Here is a 21,716-nt window from a genome sequence, read left to right as displayed (position 1 = left end):
TTTCCAGCTGCATGGTAATTCCTGGTGTGACTGTACCCTGAGAGACTCAGCTGGCTCCCCAGTCAGTCAGACACTGGTTTTCAGTCTTTTTCTATTACAAGTAAGTATTGAGGAAAGAGTACAATGAACACCTTTCACATGTATCATTTTGTACAGGTCTAGTACAGCTGTAGGATACATTTCCAGAAGAGGGATTCCTGGATCAAAGGCCCAATGAATTTATGACTTTGATAGAGACTGACATGTCCCCAACAAGGGGGTCTCCATGCTTGCACTCCCACCAGCATCACATGGGAGTGTCTTCTAAACTCATTTTCACAGGGAAGATAGCAGAAAAACTACTTTAAATACTTGAAATATTCACTTAGGTATCTGTGTCTCACGACCATCCCTATGCTCAGAGGTTCACTAGACAGACTCATGGCACTCAGCACATGCTTGCGCTCATGGCTAGGATTTATTAGAGCAACTCAGAATCTAAGTGGAAATGACACAGGTGGGGTCTGGAGGAATCCACACACAGGCTTCCTTATGCTTGATCCCTCACATGAAGAGACACACGGGGTGCATATGATATGTTTCTGCCCAGGGAATCCATTAGAAGGACTCATGCTGGTCACATAGTTACCCTTTGCCCAGACATATCAAAATTCCAGACTTCAGGAAGGAAAGCAGATGTTCATCATAAAGCATATGTTTGTACAGTTTAGGCCCCCTGACCAGCCTTAATGGTCAGGGCAAGTTTCATATCCATGAAGGTAATGGTGTATCAGTTTCCCAGTGGCCAGCCAAGGACCAACCTTGCAAGCAGGCCTCATTAAGTAGAGCAGCCTCAGGCCTGCTATGTCCACTCTTTCCTGCATAATCTCATAGAATAAAATTATTTCAGGTAAGCTAAGCAGCTAGTTTGAAACTAGATGGCCAGTGGTAGGAAAGTAGATGGGGCTTTTGATGAACTCCAGCTCAGAGGGATGAGTTCTGGTTGGTCAGCTGCTTCACTTCACACCATTTGATTCCAACTGTAGCATCCAGGCACTGCTGCAGGAAAATGTGCTTGGCATGACAAAACTGTCTCCTAACAAAATTACTATTTATTTCAAGTTGCTTCTTTCCTTCCTTTTTTTTTAAAGACCCTATTCTTTCATTCTATAGAACTACCAAGAGCCAAAAAGGAACCAAAAGCTGGTTCTGCCTTCATAGATTTTCATGAAAGAAAGACTGTATGAACTCAGGAAGATAGTAGAATACAGATTAAGTATCGTTCGGTTTCCAACTGAGATTTTAAATATAAAATTTTTTTCAAGAGGAGATTTCTCTCTGTAGCATGTATTTACTGATTCTATGAAAGCACACACATTTTCTAATGCAATCTATCTGTACACTTAAAAAAATCAAAACTGAATTCATCAGAGCTGAATAGTAGAAAGGCTCATGAGAGGTTCTTCTCTAAACCTTGTAGTCCCATTTTAATTTTTAATTGAAATATGGCAATAAAATGTACAAATGAGAAATGCACAACTCACTCCATTTTCTCACCAGTGTAAGCAGATCCCAGATTTTAGGAAATATCACTAGCCCCCCACGACCCACCTCCCCATTGTGCCCCTACCATTTTCCTCAAAGTTAGCCACTAGTCTGACTTTTGAGCCCACTGATATGTTTGCTCAGTTTTGACATTTATATAAATGGAATCATATAGAATGCTCTATTTTGTGTCTGGCTTCTTTCGTTCAACACCTTGCTGGTGAGATTCATCTATGGTGCTGTATGATACAGAGGTTTTATTTGCATTATTTCCAGTTTGGGGCTATTATGAAGAGTTCAGCATGTTCACTTTCAAAATGCTAGCAAAACATTTTTAAATTGAGGAATAGGTATACAGTCACATACACAAACCCTAAGTATACAACTCGATGCATTTTATACATACACACAGACACACCTATATAACCAAACCCAATGGATATACAGAGTATATCCGTTACCCCAGAAGACTCCAAGACTCAATTTTCAATCACTTCAAAAAGATAAGCAGCTGTCAATCTTTAAACACACTGCATCCTCAAGTGAGGTCAACCAGTAAACGCGGTCAAGCCACCAGCTCTGTCATTTGCTTGTGACCTTACAAAGGTCAAACAGCCTCTGTTTCATCATCTACAAGTGAAGGGGCGGAAGCTAGATGGATCCCAGGGCCCTTAGCAGCTGCAAAAGTCTACATAGTCAACAAGAATCACAACTTCCCTGCCAGTCCCTTGTGCCTAAACCCAAATTCTTTTTTGTTATTATATCCTGGAGCCAGCTCAGTAAAGAGAAGGAGCAGTTAATCACCATTTCCCACATATTAACTTTCCCGTTTCTTACATACCATTATTAATTCATCCCTCAGCCTTCTCTTCCTCAGGTTGAATAATTGCAGCTCTTCTTCCCAGGTTGGCTCTACTCCAAGTCTTTGTGGCTCAACTCAGAACGTTTGTAATTCTCTACATGCCTGTAAAAACTAAGGTGCCCCAACGGGATGTAACATTTTAGTAATGTTGACCAAAGAAGGTTAACCTTTTGAGTAGTGAGTTTTTTTCATGCTCACTGACCTCCAGGAGTGATTTTTTTTTTTTTTCAAAAAATGAAACAAGTTCCAGTTCCAGTTTTATTAACTTAAAATAATGTTTGTTTGATACTCAATTTATGAAAACAAGAAGAACATACATTTCCCTTTTTTTTAAATGTTGCCTTTCACAATTTTAAAATAAATCGATCGTACTCTGGATGGTCAGGAGGCACGAGGATGTATATGAACATTCATACTACTCAAAGGGTTAAGGAGAGAAAGCCAGACAATGAGTACTGCCTCCAGAACCTTCCTATTCTGAGTGTGGGCTGAAACCACCTGCAGAATCACGGGATCTCAGTATAAATGCAAACGTTCCTGCTGACCCGAGACCACCTGAACCATAAGCTGCATTTTTATACGATGCCAGGTTATCGCATGTTCATTGAAGTTTGTAAGGCAAAAGATGCTATAATTAAAGTAAATCTTGAGAAGAGATGGCTTACTAGTTTCTACTGCTGCTATAACAAATGGCTACTGATTTATTGGCTTAAAAGGACAATTTTAAATCTTTTTCATCTCATGGAATATATAAACTAATTACTAAAATTCTGTGGCACAACCAAAAATATGTTATATTTTTGCAAATCTGACAAAGAAGTTATAATTTTGATTGATTTACAAAAAGATAGTGATTACCCACCGCTTTGCTCCAAAGTGACTTAAAAAAAAATCAGGTGCCTATACTTGTATATAAGAATTTCTGTTCCCAAGAATTAACCAATCAAACACAACCTTATTATGCAATGTGACCAATAAGGTGAAACTTTATGATATGACCTATATACTTATGGTTCAAGACAGGGCATTCACACAGGATGGTAATTTTTGACTGCTGTGTTATTTTTTTTTTTATTTGACAATCTAAGGAAATAGTCAGGTGTTGCACATTTTAAAAATTCTTGCAGCACCCTGGTTGAAAATCACTGTCTTAAAACAATACAAAATTATTTTCGCATAGTTCTGGAGGCCCAACATCCAGACTCAGTTTTACTGGGCTAAGGTCAAGGTGTAGGAAGAGCATAAGTCCCTTTGACATCATTCTTTGTATCTATCCATTCTTTGTATCTATCACCACAGTTAGTATGGCAGAGCTCAGTAGCTCCTGCATTAATTCTCCTTTGAAATAATCTAATAGTCTCAAGAACAGGTAAAAACCATTCATTCCTGTTCTAAAATACAAGAAAATATAACATCATACAGCTTTACAATTTGCAGGAAGTGTATTTTCTTTAGTTTTGAGGTATAACTTACATACACTAAACTTTACCCATTGTTAAGTGTCCAGTTTGATCACATTAGTAGTAACCACAATCACCACAATCAAAACACAGAATATTCCACCCCCCACACACTTTACAAAGTTCTCTAGCACTTTCTGCAATTGATCTCCTTTTCCGACCCTTGGCAACCACTGATCTACTTTTTATCGCTATATTTCCGCTTTTCAAGAATGTCATATAAAATAAATGAAACCATACAGTATGTTTGCATTTGTCTTTTTTCAGTTAGCATGTTTGAGAGTCTTTCATATTGTGTGTATGCATATGTCTTTCCTGTTTATTGCTGAATAGTATTTCATACTACGTATATATCACAGATATTTTTGATTCATTGAAAAGATATTTGAGTAGTTCCTAGTTTCGGGTTATTGTGAATGCTGCTGCTGTCTATGCTCGCTTTAAGTCTTTGTGTAAACAGATTTTCCTTTATTGCTAATTATTTTGTACGTATTTGGGTTTTTTATATATTGGGCACAATTATAAATCTATTATACCTATTATCTCATTTAATGCTAAAATCAATCCCAAGGGATGGGTCCTCTTAGTTCATCTAAAAAAAAATAAGTAAGTTGCACACATTTTCATGGGTAGGAAGTTGAGGAGTCAGAATTTGAACCCTGCTATCCCATATGATTGTCATAGGGATTAGATCAGTTCATAGCTATAAAGTATTTAGAATAGTAAGCATTCAATAAATGTTAGCTATTATAACTATGCACACTCCCACACACAATCTTACCACCCACAGAGTATTCAATAGTGTTTGAAAGTGAGGCATTACAGCTACTGAAATAAATGAACAATGTGCCTCACCAATGTATGCCTGTCCCTTTTTCTTGGCTCACCTCTCTTTTTTTTCCCCATCCTCCATTCCTGTCCCAGATCAAAAAAGAGACCCATGTTTCATCACCTTGGCAATTGATATCACATTGTAGCAACTGAAACATCACTCATGCTAACACATGCCATAAAACAAACACTTCACAGTGAGTTGAAAGAAAATTTCATTAGGTGGCCAGGTGGTTTTCATACAGGAGGGAATTTTAGAAGACAAGGGAATCCTCTCTAGAATTATTTTCATCACCTACCTCTTTTCCCCACCCTTTAGTTATTTCAGTTTTATAGATTTTGAAGAATAGAGCACAAATATCTCGCATCGACCTGTTGTAAAGTACAATATGGCTGTCATTTAAAATATATAGGAATCTTACAATACTCTGGTACAGTGAAGATTTAGTATAAAAGATGGCTCCCATAGGAGCTCAACCAAGGCAAAAACAGTTGCCAAAATTCCAGAAGATTCTTTTTAAATAAAACAAGACAATCACATAAGATAAATTTTGGTGAGAACAATGTAGGGAGATGCCGTTCTTACCCTTTTGATGCTGTTGAGTAGCCATTTTGGCAACTGTAAGATCTTTCCCATATAAATGAGATCATTAACACAGTCAAATCCTGAATATATTTGTATCTGCTTTTGAAAAGGACTTTTTTCATATTCTTTGTTAAAAATAATTCAGTAGACTAGGCAAAAATTCCACAAAGTTAAAACCACAAAGCCAATCAAGTAGATATTGTGCTGTAGAAGCTCAAAAGCCAGAAAGAAACTTTTGTTTGCCCTCAGCTATGGCCTCATCTTCCTGGGAACAGGGTAGCCAAGAGGCAGGTAGACAGCAGGGAGAAAGACAGAGAGGACACACTGGTAGTTCTCTCTTTGCTGAGGTCACATGGCTAATCTCCTGAGAGTTAACTGTACACATCACAGGGGCCACTACAGCCAGTGAGAGTTCCTTCTGAACACAATAGAGATTTGAGCACACTTGCCTTCTGTGACTTCTTAAGAATCGGCCCATGATTTCTGTTTTGAATCCCAAACACTATTTTTATAACATAAATGATGAGTGTAATATAACATGGTCAGTAGGTACAATATAAATAACATGAAGCAGTAGCAATAAATAAAAGTACATTGTAGAGCTTTTGGAAAGCACCCAAAAGAAAAGTATATTACTCCCCCACGCACCCTCAAAGAGCTGTCTCTTTCACTTCTAATTTTGTATGTGGAACTATAGTTTTAAAATTGGCATAACATAATCATAGAAAGCCATAGGGCCTGGAAGTAAACTCCCCTCTCTCCCAAGCCCACCAATGTCTTGCATCTTGGATAAGCAGCAAGCAGGATCTTTGGGAACAGTATCCATCTCAATTCTGCTCAGATGACAGGGATCTTGTGCATTTTTACATATTATGTCATTTCACTCAACCATCCTTTGGGAAATCTTTGAAAAATGAACAGCAAAAGCTATGATTTTACACAGCCTTAGTGCACATCTCATTTCTGGATAAGAACAAATATCATATTTACATGCCCTATCCATTTGAAATAAAAATTTACCTCGTTTTGTTCACTCATGCCATAGTAACTGTTGCCATGTACCATGCAAATGGTAGATTGTAATTCCACAATGCAGAGAAGTTTAAAAGGAGACAGTCAGACTCAGTGGAAACTTTGTTTGAAGACACCAGGGATTCAGCCCCAGAAAAAAACCACAAAAGCTATAACAGTGCAAGCAAAAATAAGCTAGTAGTAGTTATTCAGACGCCAACTGTCAATTGTGCGACCTTTCCATACTGGCCACTTCCCAGGGCTCATTATGTGAAAGGTTGTTCTTTCTCTCTCCCGAATGAATGCAGCTTTTGAACACACTTTTCTAGTTACATTTGGTCCCAGCACTGATGGATTATTATAACCATGATCTCCTAATGGGAAACTCACTTTCTTTCTAGAGAAAGAGCTGCCTTGTGATAATTATAGTGGTTTTTAAAAATCCAGGATGTGTGACATTTTGAAAGAAAAGAGATGAAGTCTTTGGCATAACAACAGAGAAATATTTTCCCTTTGGTCCATCCTTGTTCCTTAAGTTTTCAGTGAAACGGTGAAAGAAATCAGAAAGAAATACTAATGTTGTAGTTTCATATTTTGTATCATATTTGATAACCAAATCCATATTTTTCCTAAAGCAATTTTTATGATATCTTATTTTATTATATCCAGAATTGAGAACCAACAACTACAGGATGTAGCCCATTTATTTCTGGAAAGCAGTGAAAGTTAATGAAGGAAAGAAAAAGTTGCCATAAATTGAATCAATAGACCTGACCTGGTGCAGTGGATAAAGCGTTGATCTAGAACTCTGAGGTTGCAGGTTCAAAATCTTGGACTTGCCCAGTCAAGGCACATATGGTCATTGATGCTTCCACTTCTCCTTCCCCCCTTCTCTTTCTCTTCCTTCCTCTTTCTCTCTTCTAAAAATGAATAAAATCTTTAAAAAAAAACACATCAGTATTGAATAGAATAAAAAAATTGTATCAATAAAATTACATTAAAAAGGTGATCTTTTTTATTCTCCCCTGTATAGTACAAAAGGAACATGAAAAGTCAGCAGGAGACTTGGAAAAATCTGAAAGAAATAGATGCTGACCTTTAACCTTCTGCCCATCTTTCCAAGGACATGCATGGTAATGTAGGTAAATCACTGAAGCAGATCCATGGAGTGTCTTATTCAGCAAAAAAGAGCAGCTGATAAATTCAGAATCACCTCGCCTGGTGCTGCTGCCAATTTTCTCTGATAGAAAGCAGACAGGAGGCTGCTACACTAGACCAAGTGCTGACACCTCCTTTGGGGAAGAGGTTGGTGAAGTGAAGGGAATTTTGGCAGGAAGTGGCCATGTCTTCTCACACTGGATGGTGGCGCAAGGGTCTGACGCCGGAGCACATGGCACATGAAGGCAGAGTCCAGGCTTGAGGGCTTTCCAAAGGTTCAGAAAAAGGCACTTTTGAGCCAAGGATCAGAGTTTTTAATGGAAGACAGCTTTAGAGGATTGGGGTGGTCTCAGAAATGATATTTTGGTAATATAGCCATCAATGAGTCCTTAAAAGAAGTGAAAAAGGAAACAGTCAGAAGTTGAATAGTTTATAGGAATCGCCCATCCCATACAGTGTAAATGAAAGAGAGAGAAAGGGGCTATGTTAAAGGACAAACAAGAATTTTGAAGGATCAGTGTGGGAGGTCAATGCACCAGAGGCTGTGTGGTGGGAAGGCCAGGAGGGCCAGCTCTTCTAGCATCAGGCTTCATGGACACTTGGAAAAGTCACTCAACGCTATGTCACAAAATGTCAAGTTCAATTCTGTTTCCTCATTTTTTAATCTAGGTAGTAAAATCACCGGATTCCAGGACAGTTATAAAGATCAAATGTACTTGGTAAACTGTAAGGCAGTCCATGACATCATGATCAAAAAGAGCAAAGAGGTCCTGAGCTCAATTGTGTTTCAATTCCAACAGGTAAAAAACCCAATTATCTCAACTTCATTTTGCTTGATTTCTTGGACAACAATAACGACCTTCAGCCAGGAAAGAATAGAAAAAAAATACTAGAAAGAGAGAATTGAGGCCCCAAGTTGATTACAACAGATCCTAAAGGAATTTAAGTATAACATATTACACCCAGGTACTCAGAGAGCTGGAAGATAAAGTGGCTAATCCTCCCCTGTAACACAAATGGAGTTGGGAAAATGTACTTGTAATTTCAAAAAAGAAAAGGGAGATTTGTACCTCAAAAAATATGCATTGCTGAATTTGATAGCCATTCTAGTCAAGAGTCTAGGAGAGATTATTAAAGAATGTTTTGTGAGTGCTTAGGAAAGGAGGCAGTGATTATTAGATATAAGAAGATTACCTTGCTTTTTTTCTGAGAAGAGAATTAGATTGTTGGGCTGAGGGAATTTTCCAGACATGAACTATCTGGATATGGCAAGGCACTTGTATAGGTCTTTCAAACTGCCTTGTGCACAAGGGACTGTGGAAGAGATGACCTTCGTGATATTGAGGCAGAACAGCTCTCAAAGCTGTGGCCAGTGGTGGTGATAAGCTGCAGAGAAGTCTCCAGTCATTGGACTGATCTGGGCTGGCCCTTCCTTTCATGCTTATCAATAGCTCAGACACAGTTACTGACACCTTCTTGATTAAATCTGTAGGTGATATAAAACTAGGGAGTGAAAAAAACCCAAAAATCTAGGGAGTGAGGCCAACCCACTCCATGACCAAATCATAAGATGCCAAAAGGAACTTGACAGAATGAGGAGAATCTGAAAAGGATAAATATCACGGGACAAATGTCATATCCAAAATTTAAGTCGTAGGAACCAAATGCATGATTTCAAGACAGGGCAACATACAGAAAAGGACTGATGGGTTTAGTTGTAATAAATATCAACTTGAGCCCAATAATATGTTCACCTAAAGAGGCTAATTAGAGCTTACGCTGAATGACCAAAAACAGGGAACAAAGATGATATCGGTTGTTGGATGTTCAGTTTTGGATGGCACATTAGAATAACTATAAGGAGTTAAGGAACTGGGTGAAAGGGTTGGTGGGAAAATGAGAAATAATGCATGCAAATACCTAGCATAGGGCCTCATTCTGAACTTAGATTCTGTGAAATGTCTCCATTTCGCATCCAGGTATGACAGCAGAACTCTGAGAAAGATTGAAGCTGGGCAAAGAGTTTTGCAGAAAGTGAAACGTTCTTCATAGGCATTGAGAGAGAGAGAGAGAGAGAGAGAGAGAGAGAGAAGATACTTCTGGAAAAAGTTATTTAAATGAGATGCAATGCTTTGTACTAAAAACACTTTTAGAGTACAGTAACTGACAGCTGGTCAATGTCAAACATAAAAAGTCTATGCCTCAGCAAAGAGTAGGTTAACAGTTTACTGAGTTTTGAAGGTAATCTTCACATCTGACTGTAACTACTGGATTTTTAAATCAGATCCTAAGCCAGTCTTGGGTTTTTGTTGCAATTCTTACTTCCCACAACTTTTGCTAATAGAACATGAATTAGATATGTAAATCATCTTTCACTAAAAGCGAAATACAGGATCTTAGTCATCTTTTCTGAGATAAAATTGTCTATTGTTGGTTATTAACCAGCCTATTTATAAAAGAATAACTTTTAAAATGTTATAGTTGCATAAGAGTTTTCCTTTACCCCTTGGGTCGAATGAGGGGAAATTCCATGGCACAGAATAAAATGTACGCTGTTTCCACAGAAAAGATTGCTTCCACAAAGTTTGGCAATAGCATTCTTGGACAACTAATATCTTTTCTTTCTCACACTTATTCAATAAAGTGACTCATTGCATGGCTCTCTGAAGTGGTGATTATTGATTTGGACATAATATAACCCACATTTTTCCTCTTTCTGGGACCCTGGGGTTACTTTTTTGCCTTAATTCGAAAGACATTCTAAAGTGGTTAATCGTGTACATAAGTAAACAATACTGCTTGGGATACTTGGAGACGGCACTTTGTTCCAAGAGTCTATCTTCCAGAGCAACAGATGCATAGAACATGGGATGCTAAAGGACTCTTCTACCCTAGGGTTTGACAAAAAGAAAGCCATCAGAATAATGTTCAAAATATTAGGTTGTCTATCAACTGATGAATGTGATAAACTAAATGTGTTACATATCTATACAATGAAGTATTATTGATCATAAAGAGGAATAAAGTATTGATACATGATATAACATGGCTGAACCTCAAAGATATTATGCTAAGTGAAAAAAGCCAGACCCAAAAGATCACATATGATTCTATTAAAAATAAAAAGTCTATAATAGGACATGAATAGAAAATGATCTATAGAGACAGAAAGTAGATTAGTGGTTGCTTTGAGCTGGGACAGTGAGTTAGGGAAAAATGTCCAGTGACAGCCAGTAGGTATAGGGTTTTTTTGTTTGTTTGTTTTTAGTGGGACAAAATATTTTAAAATTAGATTGTGGTAATAGCTACATACCCCTGAAAATGTTCTAAAATGGTCAATTGTGCATTTTAAATGGGTGACCTGTGTGGTATGTGAATTATGTATCAATAGAGTTATTCAGAAACATTAGGGAGTCATGATGAAAATGTAGACCATCAACTTGTAATCTGTGCATATCCACCTTCGATTCCATGTTGAAATTGTCTCTACTTCCAGAATAACCTGCTCAGTAACATTTTTCATTTCTTCATTTATTTTTAACCAATCTTTGGGGGGGGGTTGTTAAGATCATTTGAGACTTTCAGAAGTGTCACAAAAATATTAAGAGTCTCCTATATCCTTCACCCAGCTTCTCCTTATGTTAACATTTTACATAACTACAGACCATTTATCAAAACTAAAAAATTTAACCTTGATACAGTGTTATTAACTAAAGTACAGAACTTGTTTGGATTTTGCCAGTTTTCCCACTAATGTCCTTCTTCTGTTCCAGGATCCAATCCAGGATCCCACTCTGCATTCAGTTATCACTTCTCCTTAGCTTCCTTCAATCTGTTAACAGTTCCTCAGTCACTGTTGTTCATGACCTTGACTCTTTTGAAGAGTACTAGTCATGTCTTTTGTAGAATATCTTTCATTTTGAATTTATCTGCTGTTCCTCATAATTTGGTTGAGATTATGCATTACTGGGAAGGAAACTAACAAACATGATGTGTCCTTTGCAGTGCATCGTATCAGGGGACAAATGGCGTCAATATAAATTACTTGTGATGTTAACCTTGATACTTTGGCTAGGATGGGGGTCTGCCAAGATTCTCCACTGACATTTAAAATGTAAAACTTATTTCCATACACTCAAAAATATTTATTCAATATTTGCCAAGTGTCAGAGAATACATTAAGCTCTAGGGCAGTGATGCTCAATTCTGTCTGCAAATCAAGATGGTCTGTAAAGACTTTTAAACACACTCCTGGGCTCAGCCTCTCAGGCTCCTGAACCAGTAGGTCTGAGGGACGTTTCCTAGGAGATCCTGACAGTGGCTTGGGTGGAGAGGCAGAGAATAGTAGGATAGTGGCCCTAATGTGGAGGAGCTCTCAGTCTAGAAGGAAGAACGCAGATAAGTCATAAAGCCATGATAATCATTCTAATGAGGTAAGAACTGAGGGCTATGTGAGTGCAGAGAACAGAGCCCTTAACACCACCTTGGTTGAGGGCTCTGAGTTCCTGGACCCAGTCTCTAGAGGCACCTGACATTAAATAGCTCTTCTCTCTGTATTTAATTCTTTAACTAAGTTCTTTATATGATGAATGCATGTGTGCAAAGAAAACTATAAACTAATTCACAGGGTCTTCATACATTTTCTCACAAAAGTCACATGGTCTAGAACAGCCTTTTGTAAAAAGGTAAATTCTTTCTAACTACTGTGAGGCCAAGTCTGTATGGCACCTTCCAAATCTGATTTTAAAAGAGCTGTACCAACCTCTGGCAGGATCAGGAGATTTGGAGGAGGCAGGCAGAGGCTCCATGCTGCAGATGAGTAGGTGCCACACAGAAACACCCCAATGCCCAGGTTACAGCCTGAGCTTCTGATGTAACCAGCTTGGGGCAGGGCCTGGGGATCTGACAGATTTTTAGACCTTCCAAGTGTGGCTAATGTGAGCCAGGGCTGAGAATCATTGGGTTAGGCTAGGGCCCTGCTCCTCACAGTGTGGCCCTCAGACCAGCAGCACTGGTTTCACCTGGGAGCCTGTTAGAAATGCAGAATTTCAGGTCTTGTCACAGACCTACTGAAGCAGGTTTTGCCTTTTAACAGAATCCCCAGGCGACCTGCATGCATGTTAGTCTGAGAGGTATTGAAGTAGAGCACTCTGTACCATATAGTAGTCACTAGGTACATGTAGTTATTTAAATTAAAAATAAACAGAATGTTAAAGTCAGTTCCTCAGCTGCATGAGCCCCATTTCAAGTGCCCAATAGTTAGCTAGCTACATGGGCTAGTAGTCACTAGGTACATGTAGTTATTTAAATGAAAAATAAACACAATGTTAAAGTCAGTTCCTCAGCTGCATGAGCCCCATTTCAAGTGCCCAATAGTTAGCTAGCTACATGGGCTAGTGGTTACCATATCAGGCAGAACAGACATAAAACATTTCCACCATGGCGGAAAGTTGAATCATACAGCGCTGGGCTAGAGTGTTAAAAGAGCAATAACTCTTGATATCGAAGGGAGGGTGAATGTCAGGGAACAGAGGTGGAGGTCCATCTGTTCCTCCAGGTATAGCAATCTCTCCTCATCCTTGGAAAGCAGGGCTCCTTAAACATATAATTAACACACATAGAGAAAACCATGGCAGCACAGCCTTTAGGCAAGACAATAGGGAATCTGCTTTTGATCTGTTGAATTTCATGTCTGCTGGACATTCTATGAGAATTAAGGCATTGGGTAAAATTGTAGTACATGAACATGTCACTTTTGAATGTGACAGGAGGCACTGCCAATAATAATTCTAAGACAACAGGAATAAATTGGGAGTTTGCAGGCCAACCAGGATATATGATCACTGAGGGTGAGCAGGGAAGAAAGAACAGGGTTAGAACTGTAGGTGTGAGAGTCATCAACACACAGATTGCAGAATATGAGTGGATGGGATGACTCAACTGGGTATGGAGAGCAAGGGAAAAATACAACCAAGCACTGGCTGCCAACATGAAGTATGCGGAGGAGGAACCTCAGAGAGGACTACAATCAATGATCAGAGACAGGATGAAGAGTTTGGAGGGGGGACCCTCGAAGTCAACAGAGGGAAGAAGTTAGAACAGGGAGGCAAGGAATGAGAGGCATTAACAACTGAATGACCTTGGCAGAGGTGCAGGGCAAGGCTGGGACTAAGGTGAGGCAAGAGAGCCCTGACCCTGAGCTTACACAGCCCTAAGAGTGAATACCTCCAAACATTTTGCACCCTAGGCATCTCTCTTGCTTTACCTTACTCCCAGCTCCGGTGAAGGGGTTGGAAACTTCCAAAATGGGTGGATGAGTGCAGACATAGAGAGATGCATAGGTGGAGTATAAGAACAGGGTATTCCCACCTGGTGTTTTGTTTGCTTTGCAGAACTGGTGTGGAAGTCTGACAGAGGAAGAAAGGTGTGGCCTGATTCTTAAGGGGAGCAGTGTAAGAAATTCTGAGTAGCTCTGAGGTCTCAGCAACAGGCAAGCATTTCACCGGCTTTTTCTTTTTTCATTTTTTTTTGTGACAGAGAGAGACAGAGACAGAGAGAGACACAGAGAAAGAGATGGACAGACAGACAGGAAGGGAAAGAGATGAGAAGCATCAATTCTTCATTACAGCACCTTAGTTGTTCATTGATTGCTTTCTCATATGTGCCTTGACTGGGGGGGGGGTGCTACAACAGAGCGAGTCATCCCTTGTTTAAGCTAGCAACCTTTGGGCTCAAGCCAGCGATCATGGGGTCATGTCTACGGTTTCATGTTCAAGCCACTGATCCCACACTCAAATTGGTGAGCCCCATTCAAGTCAGCGACCTCAGGGTTTCAAATCTGGGTACTCTGCATCCCAGTCCGACACTCTATCCACTGTGCTGCCACCTGGTCAGGCCTCACCTGCTTTTTCTATGAAGATCATAAAGTTAAAAGAGGCTAAGTGCTTTGCTGTACAGTGCCCAGGGAGGAAGGTGGAGCCAGGACTCAAGCACAGATCTTCCAACAAGGCTACAGAACAGCCTGAGTTCTGGTACTCAGGTTCAAACACGGCCTCCATCACTTACCAGTCAGGTAGCCTTAGGAAAAGGGCTTATTATCTTATGGCTTTTCCCTGGTTCTTAAGAAAGGGATAAAAGGGTTTCCTTTTAGGGAAATGAAAATTTTTGGGGACTGGACAGAGTTGCTGGTTGCACAACATTGTGAATGTACTAAAAGTCACTTAATTGCTTATTAAAATGGTTAATTTTGTTATGTGAATTTTGTTTCAATAAAAAAAAAAGGATGACTGTATCTACTTCATAAAATGATCTTGGGATTAAATGGGTCAATCCACATTAAGCAATTAGAAGAAAGTCTGACACAGTAAGCTCTCTAATGATACTGATTATAATTATGATTATACCCTAGTCCAGCTGCTTCATTCCATGTAAGTGCCACTAAAATGTGCTCAAGGGACCCAGGCCATGCATGTGTCTCAATTTTTGCCAAATGAATAATTTAAAACAAATATTTGTATTTTGAAATACATTTCCTTTTAGAATGTATCTGAAGTATCCCATTCTCCACATTCTCCGTCATCAAAATAGCAAGTTCCCATTTCTATTAAGCTGTACTGTGTCTTCGAAAAACTAAATACAGCATTAAAAAAGGACTGGGATTTTTCAAATGACAAAAAAACACCCCAAAACCCCACAAAACACTCTGTCATCTTTCTTTACCCTGAGCAACAACACAGGAGAATACTTAATAGTACGTATTGTGCAAAAAGACACATTTCAAATTGAGCTGCCAGTGATTTACAATGGATATATTAATACTATTTCTATCCAAAAGAATGGAATTAAGAAGACGTTATAAGGTAGTCAAAAGCTTTGTTTCAACAGTTTGTAAACAGATGCAAATAAAGATTGAAGCTCCAGCCTAGAAATAAGTTGGAACAATTTCATAAAGAAAAGCCTACACTTTTCTCAAGCTTAAGGAGAAAAATTAACAAAAAAGAATGAATGTTGGGGAAAATTAACATAATCAATGGCATATTCCTTGGTAATTAGATTCAACAGATATTCATTGAGCAATGAGCATACCCAAAACATCTTTAAGGTGCTGTAGAATACAGAACTGTTAAGCCACTTATAAAGCTGGAGGGTCATTAGCATACCTACAATGGCAGTATAGAGACCTGATGACAGCAGTCCATCCTCAAAATGACATGGTGTGGCAACAGCCAAGAGCTTGTGCACTGTCGAAAAACTAACATATTGTTGAGGATTGAATTTGGAAATAGGGTCTTTACAAATGAAATCAAGTAAAGACGAGGTCACAGTAGATTAGGGCCGGCCCTAACCTAATAACTAGTGTCTTTATAAGAGGAGGGAAACTTGGACAAAGAGGACAGACACAAGGAAAATGTGAAGGTAGAAGCAGAAATTAAGAGTGATGCTTCTACATGTCAAGGAATGCCAAGAATTGAAGGCAACATCAGAAACTGGGGTAGCTCCTTCAGAAGGAACCAACCCTACTGATACCTTGGTTTTGGACTCTAGCCTCTGAATCTGTAAGAAAATAAATTTCTTTTGTTCAAGCCACACTGTTTGTGGTACTTTTTTACAGTAGTCCTAGGAAATGAATACACATGCCATTTTGGGTATACTCTCTTCAAGGCCCATAAGAGATTAAATAGAAGAGGGGTCAAAGGCCCAGCCTCTGCAGTCAGACATTTCCACCTTGCCAGGTAAGAACCATGTGGCCATGATCCAGGCACTAAATCTCTCTGGACTTCAATATTCTTGTTTTTAAGTGTGGATAATGATAGGCTCCTCGTGACACAGTTGTCATGAAGATTAAATAAGATCAAAGTCAGGAAGTCTGCTTTAATACTATTATTATTTTACTAAAATTTTACATTTTAACCCTACACACATAACAATCCTTACCTTCAATCTCCCATTTCCTCTTTGGTCTACTTTTTAATTCTCTGACAAGCTAGTATTTTAAACATGGGATAACTTACAATGCCTATATTTTGATGAAAATCTGAGTTTTGTGAGCAATAGAATGAAACCTAATTTTGTAATATCCAGTTGTTACTAGAATAGCCCAACAACAGAAAGCCAAAAATAGTACTCAAGTGAGCATGAAGAATGTGTGTTTTGTTCTTGAGAGACTGTAGATGGCACAGGTAGAGAAACAAATATCTTGAAGCCTAAAGAAGCATGGTAGACACAAAAGATATGAAAAGCACCCCCCCAAAAAGGAACCAAACTAGGTAAAGTTTCTCTAGGTGGAGCTGAATGAGAGGCACTCATGGGCATGCCAAGGATGCACAATTCACTGGAAGCTGCAGGGAACCACCAGGAGAAAAAATCATGGCGGAAGCAAGTCCTCACATGGGTTTGAAAGAGAATGAACACACAAGGCTGAGGAGGATTGGTGCGATAGTGGTGATGTTTGTAACAACATTGTGAGTGTACTAAATGCCCCAGAATTGTATACTTTTAAATGCTTAGATGGTAAAGAGTTATATGTATTTTATCATAAGCTAAAAATAAATGAAAAGAATAAAAGCAAGGAAGAATTCCACAAGAACAACAAAAATCCATGGTAAGTGAGACAGGGCAATGAGTTCGTGGAAAGAGAAGTAATGGTGATACATTTGTCACAGAGATGAGATTAATTTGATATAGCACCTAGGCAATCCTTTTTAACCAAAGATCAAGAGAAAAGCCAAAAGCAACAACTGATGGTCATCCTCGGGGCTCTACACCATTTGACACTGTAGATCGGGTCCTACACCAACTTCTGGATCACTCATAGGTGTATTAAAGTCTCTTTTGATGGTCACTGATAAACCGCTGCTGTTTGTTTATTCAGCAGGGGAGATAACAAGTTAACGTACAGGAGGTTTACATCTTTGTCTTCAAAATTTTAAGTCTCACTTATTAAAAATTTCTACATGCAAATGTTCTCTGATGAATGCCCATAGGTCCTGCATTCCCAGCATAACTGGTCACCCAGGAGTAGTATCAAAAGCTCTGCATGAGTAGATAAAGACACAGGGAACTGTTCAACAGAAACGTTAGGGAATGAGATACCAGTGTGCAAGGCAGTTGGTGGTATGAATCTAGCCAGATGGTCAAGGGTGGTCTGGAACAATCTACTGCTTGTGATGGTGGCATGCTGCTGACTCTGGGGGCAAAAGGAAGCTTCCACAAGGCTGTGCAAGCTCAGGCACAGCACATCCACCTATAAACACTGGGGGCAGTGGACAAGAGAAAGGCTGTTTCCCAGCGGAACCTAGCCTCCATTATAGAGTGCTGTATGTCCGACTTGAGTGGGTCTATTGTCTGGCAATGCCTGAGGTGACATCATGCACATACCATGATGCTGTGTCATCCCCTGTCCAGCTTCAGAAATAATGGCCAAGCCATTGGGGTAATTTGGGAGCACTGTCTCAACTCTCATGCTGGGTAGTGGAGTGGGGGAATCTGGGGTTTGTGTGAGAACACAGGCAAAGCCATTTTCTGGGTCACAATTTCCAGCTGTGTGTTTTGGTGTCATTGCAAGGTCTGGGTCATGGGGCAGAAGAGGATGCTTTCCTGACCATAGCCTCCCACAAAGCAGCCTCTGACTGCACCCGCACAGCTGAAGATCAAGAGGCAAATGCATAGCAGCTCGAAGAGTTGGTGGTTACGTGAGCTTTCTGTCCTAAAACGTAATGCTCTCCACCTAGAAGTGGGATGTACCCTTTAAAAGTTGGAGAGTGGCCTCTGATATGGGATAAAGCAGATGTACCAAGACGTCAACATTCTCTAAAATGTTAATTATGCTTCCCCAAAGAACACTGGGAGCATGTGAACTTGACAGGGATACTTAGGTACAGTTTTCTTAAGGCTCCTGAGAAAGTTTCAGTTATGTAAACAGGGAAAAATTTGGGAACTGGTGGGCTATAATCCACAGAGCTCCTAAATCCAACTTACTTCTCCAGGGTAGTACCAAAAAAATATTGGTTTCAGAAACTATTTCTGGCCATGTGGGTCCTTTGATTCACTTGATTGTATCTAATATTTTCAAATTGATTCCACTATATTTGCTTCATCTCTTTTCTCTAAAGATATTTCACAAGTAAGTATTTCAGTACGTATTTTTAAAAAGCATATTTTCCTATATAACAGGGGTCGGGAACCTATGGCTTGCAAGCCAGATGTGGCTCTTTTGATGGCTGCATTTGGCTCACAGGCAGATCTTTAATAAAAAAAATAATGCCGTTAAAAATATAAAACATTCTCATGTATTACAATCCATTCATTTCCTACCACTCATGTTCATGGTTGCGGGTGGCTAGAGCCAATCACAGCTGTCCTCTGGGACAACACCAAATTTTTATTGGATAATGCACAACGTACATGGGTCATTGTGAGGTCAGGAAGTAAACTTCCCTCCTTTTAATCAAGTAGTCAGCTAGCTAATTGCAGAAACTCTTTTTGACGAAGAAGATGGCTAAAAGAAAAAAAGATGAGTATTGTACTTTTTAGCAGGAATGGACAGAGGAATTCGCCTTTGTGGAGAGAGCAGGTTCTTCAGTGTGTCTAATATGCAATGATAAAATTGCATCGATGAACAGTCAAATAAATATAAAACGGCACTTCGACACACACCATACTACATTTGCATTTGCATCGAAATATCCAGCGGGGAGCAGCAGGAAGAAAGCATGTCAAGAGCTACTGTGCAGAGTGCAAGGTAGTCAGCAGCAACTCCGTGTTTGGACCCAACAAGGTGATTGGAATTCGGCTAGCTTTGCTGGGGCTTTAGCAATTGTGAGAAATGGAAAGCCATTCACAGATGGGGAGTATGCCAAAACATTCATGCTTGATGTTGCCAATGAACTTTTTTACTTTTCAGATAAAGACAAGATAATCAAACAAATAAAAGACATGCCTCTGTCAGCAAGAACTGTTCACGATCATACCATCATGATGGCGAATCAAATTGAGGCAACACAAGTGAAGGACATAAATGCAGCACCATTCTTTTCTCTCCTTTGGATGAATCAACAGACATAAGCCATTTATCCCAGTTCAGCGTGATTGCAAGGTATGCTGTCGGTGACACACTACGTGAGGAAAGTCTTGCTGTTTTGCCTATGAAAGAGACCACAAGAGGGGAGGATTTATTCAAGTCTTTCACTGAGTTCGCTAAAGAAAAAAATCTACCAATGGATAAACTTATGTTGTTGTGTACTGATGGTGCTCCGTGCAAGGTGGGGGAAAACAGAGGATTCATAGTGCTTCTTCGTAAACATGAAAAGAGATCCATCCTAAGTTTTCACTGCATCCTACATCAGGAGGCATTTTGTGCTCAGATGTGTGGCGAGCAGCTTGGTGAGGTAATGTCACTGGTCATTTGGGTGGTCAACTTTATTGTTGCTCGAACTTTAAATGATCACCAGTTTAAATCACTGCTGGATGAAGTTGGGAATAATTATCCTGGTCTGCTTCTGCACAGCAATGTGCATGGTTGTCAAGAGGGAAGGTGCTCAGCCATTTCGCGGCTTGTCTGAGTGAAATCCAGACGTTTCTTGAAATGAAAAACATCGAGCATCCTGAGTTAGCTAACACAGAGTGGCTCCTGCAGTTCTACTATCTCATGGACATGACTGAACATCTGAACTAGCTCAATGTGAAAATGCAAGGCGTTGGAAATACAGTCTTATCCCTTCAACAAGCAGTGTTTGCATTTGAAAACAAGCTGGAACTCTTCATTGCTGACATTGAAACAGGTCGTTTACTACACTTTGAAAAACTGGGAGAGTTTAAAGATGCATGCACAGCAAGTGACCCTGCTCAACATCTTGATCTTCAGCAGCTAGCGGGCTTCACATCTAATCTCCTGCAGTCATTCAAAGTGTTCTTTGGAGAATTTCGTGAGTGCACTCATCTTTTTAAGTTCAACACCCATCCACATGAGTGTGCAGTGGACAGTGCCGACCTGAGTTACATCCCCGGTGTCTCCGTCAGAGATTTTGAGCTACAAGCTGCTTGACCTGAAGACCTCAGACATGTGGGTGAATAAGTTCAAGTCACTGAATGAAGATTTGGAAAGTCTTGCATGACAGCAAGCAAGTTAGTGAGCAAACACAAGTGGGGAGAAATGAAAAAAAACTTCAACCCGCAGACCAGCTGATTGTCAAAACTTGGAACGTGCTTCCCGTCACATACCACACACTGCAGCGTGTGAGTATTGCTGTACTGACAATGTTTGGCTCTATGTATGCATGTGAGCAGTCTTTCTCACATCTAAAGAAAATTAAGACCAACCTATGATCACGTTTAATGGATGGAAGTCTCAATGCCTGCATGAAACTCAATCTCACCACATATCAACCAGACTACAAAGCCATCAGCAAAACCATGCAGCACCAGAAGTCACATTAATGGTAAGAAGTACTTTATTCATCACTGGTTAGCAACAGCATAACAACGTTATTAAAAAGAATTCAGAGACTTATTGTACTTTAAAAGTGTTGGTCTTACATAAAATGCACACATTTACTTGTATTTAGTGTTAAACATATTGTATGGTTCTCACGGAATTACATTTTAAAATATGTGGCGTTTATGGCTCTCTCAGCCAAAAAGGTTCCTGACCCCTGCTATATAACCACAATACTATTATTACCCCACAAGAATTAACAACTTCTTAAGCTCATCCAAGATCTGTCTATATTCAAATGTTGCTAATTATCCCCCAAAATGTCATTGTCAGTTGGTTTGATTTACTAGGATTTGACAAGGCCCTGGATATGAGCTAATCAGAAGGAAATCCAAAAAGCACTACACACTAAATCTGCTGGCACCTTGACTTTGGATTTCTAGCCTCCAGAACTGTGGGAAATAAACTTCTGTTATCGATAAGCCCCTTGTGTAGTGTTTTGTTGCAGCAGCCCGACAGACTACAAAAAGCAGATAATCTTTAACGAAGAAGATAGACATACAAACAGGTTGTCTGGCGGCATGAGCCACCCATGGATTAAAAACTCACGGAGGGAAGCTGCAGTGTAGACAGTCCACCTGTGGGCAAGTGAGAATATGGTTTTTAAATTCAAATACAATGCTGCCAGCTGTTCTCAGTAGGAACTTTTTATCAGAACTGCCAGAAGCTTCTTCCAATGCAGACTGTTAAATTTGACTCAGGGAGGACATAATTACATCAGTTCTACAACTCTGAGAATTCTGATAAGCCATCCCAGAAACATTATAAATATTCTGCCCTGCAGTTGTACCC

At 39.6% G+C, this 21,716-nt stretch overlaps 1 protein-coding gene across 2 annotated transcripts in view; it reads right to left on the bottom strand.

Annotated features, from left to right (window-relative positions):
* GPM6B (glycoprotein M6B) overlaps positions 1-21,716 on the bottom strand; it is a 146,074-nt gene that overhangs the window by 70,669 nt on the left and 53,689 nt on the right. Inside the window, exon 1 of one of the 2 annotated variants that reach the window (XM_066249176.1) lies at positions 5,264-5,303. The exons of the other annotated variant lie outside the window; for it this stretch is intronic. Coding sequence (XP_066105273.1) covers positions 5,264-5,288 — 25 coding nt within the window. The 5' untranslated portion in view covers positions 5,289-5,303. Of the gene's footprint in view, positions 1-5,263; positions 5,304-21,716 lie in introns of those variants that run through there. 2 annotated transcript variants of the gene reach the window in all.

The sequence above is a fragment of the Saccopteryx bilineata genome, chromosome X, assembly GCF_036850765.1.
Source record: "Saccopteryx bilineata isolate mSacBil1 chromosome X, mSacBil1_pri_phased_curated, whole genome shotgun sequence".
In the NCBI taxonomy this organism is placed as follows: domain Eukaryota; kingdom Metazoa; phylum Chordata; class Mammalia; order Chiroptera; family Emballonuridae; genus Saccopteryx; species Saccopteryx bilineata.
This window is presented reverse-complemented; position numbering and strand designations above follow the sequence as displayed.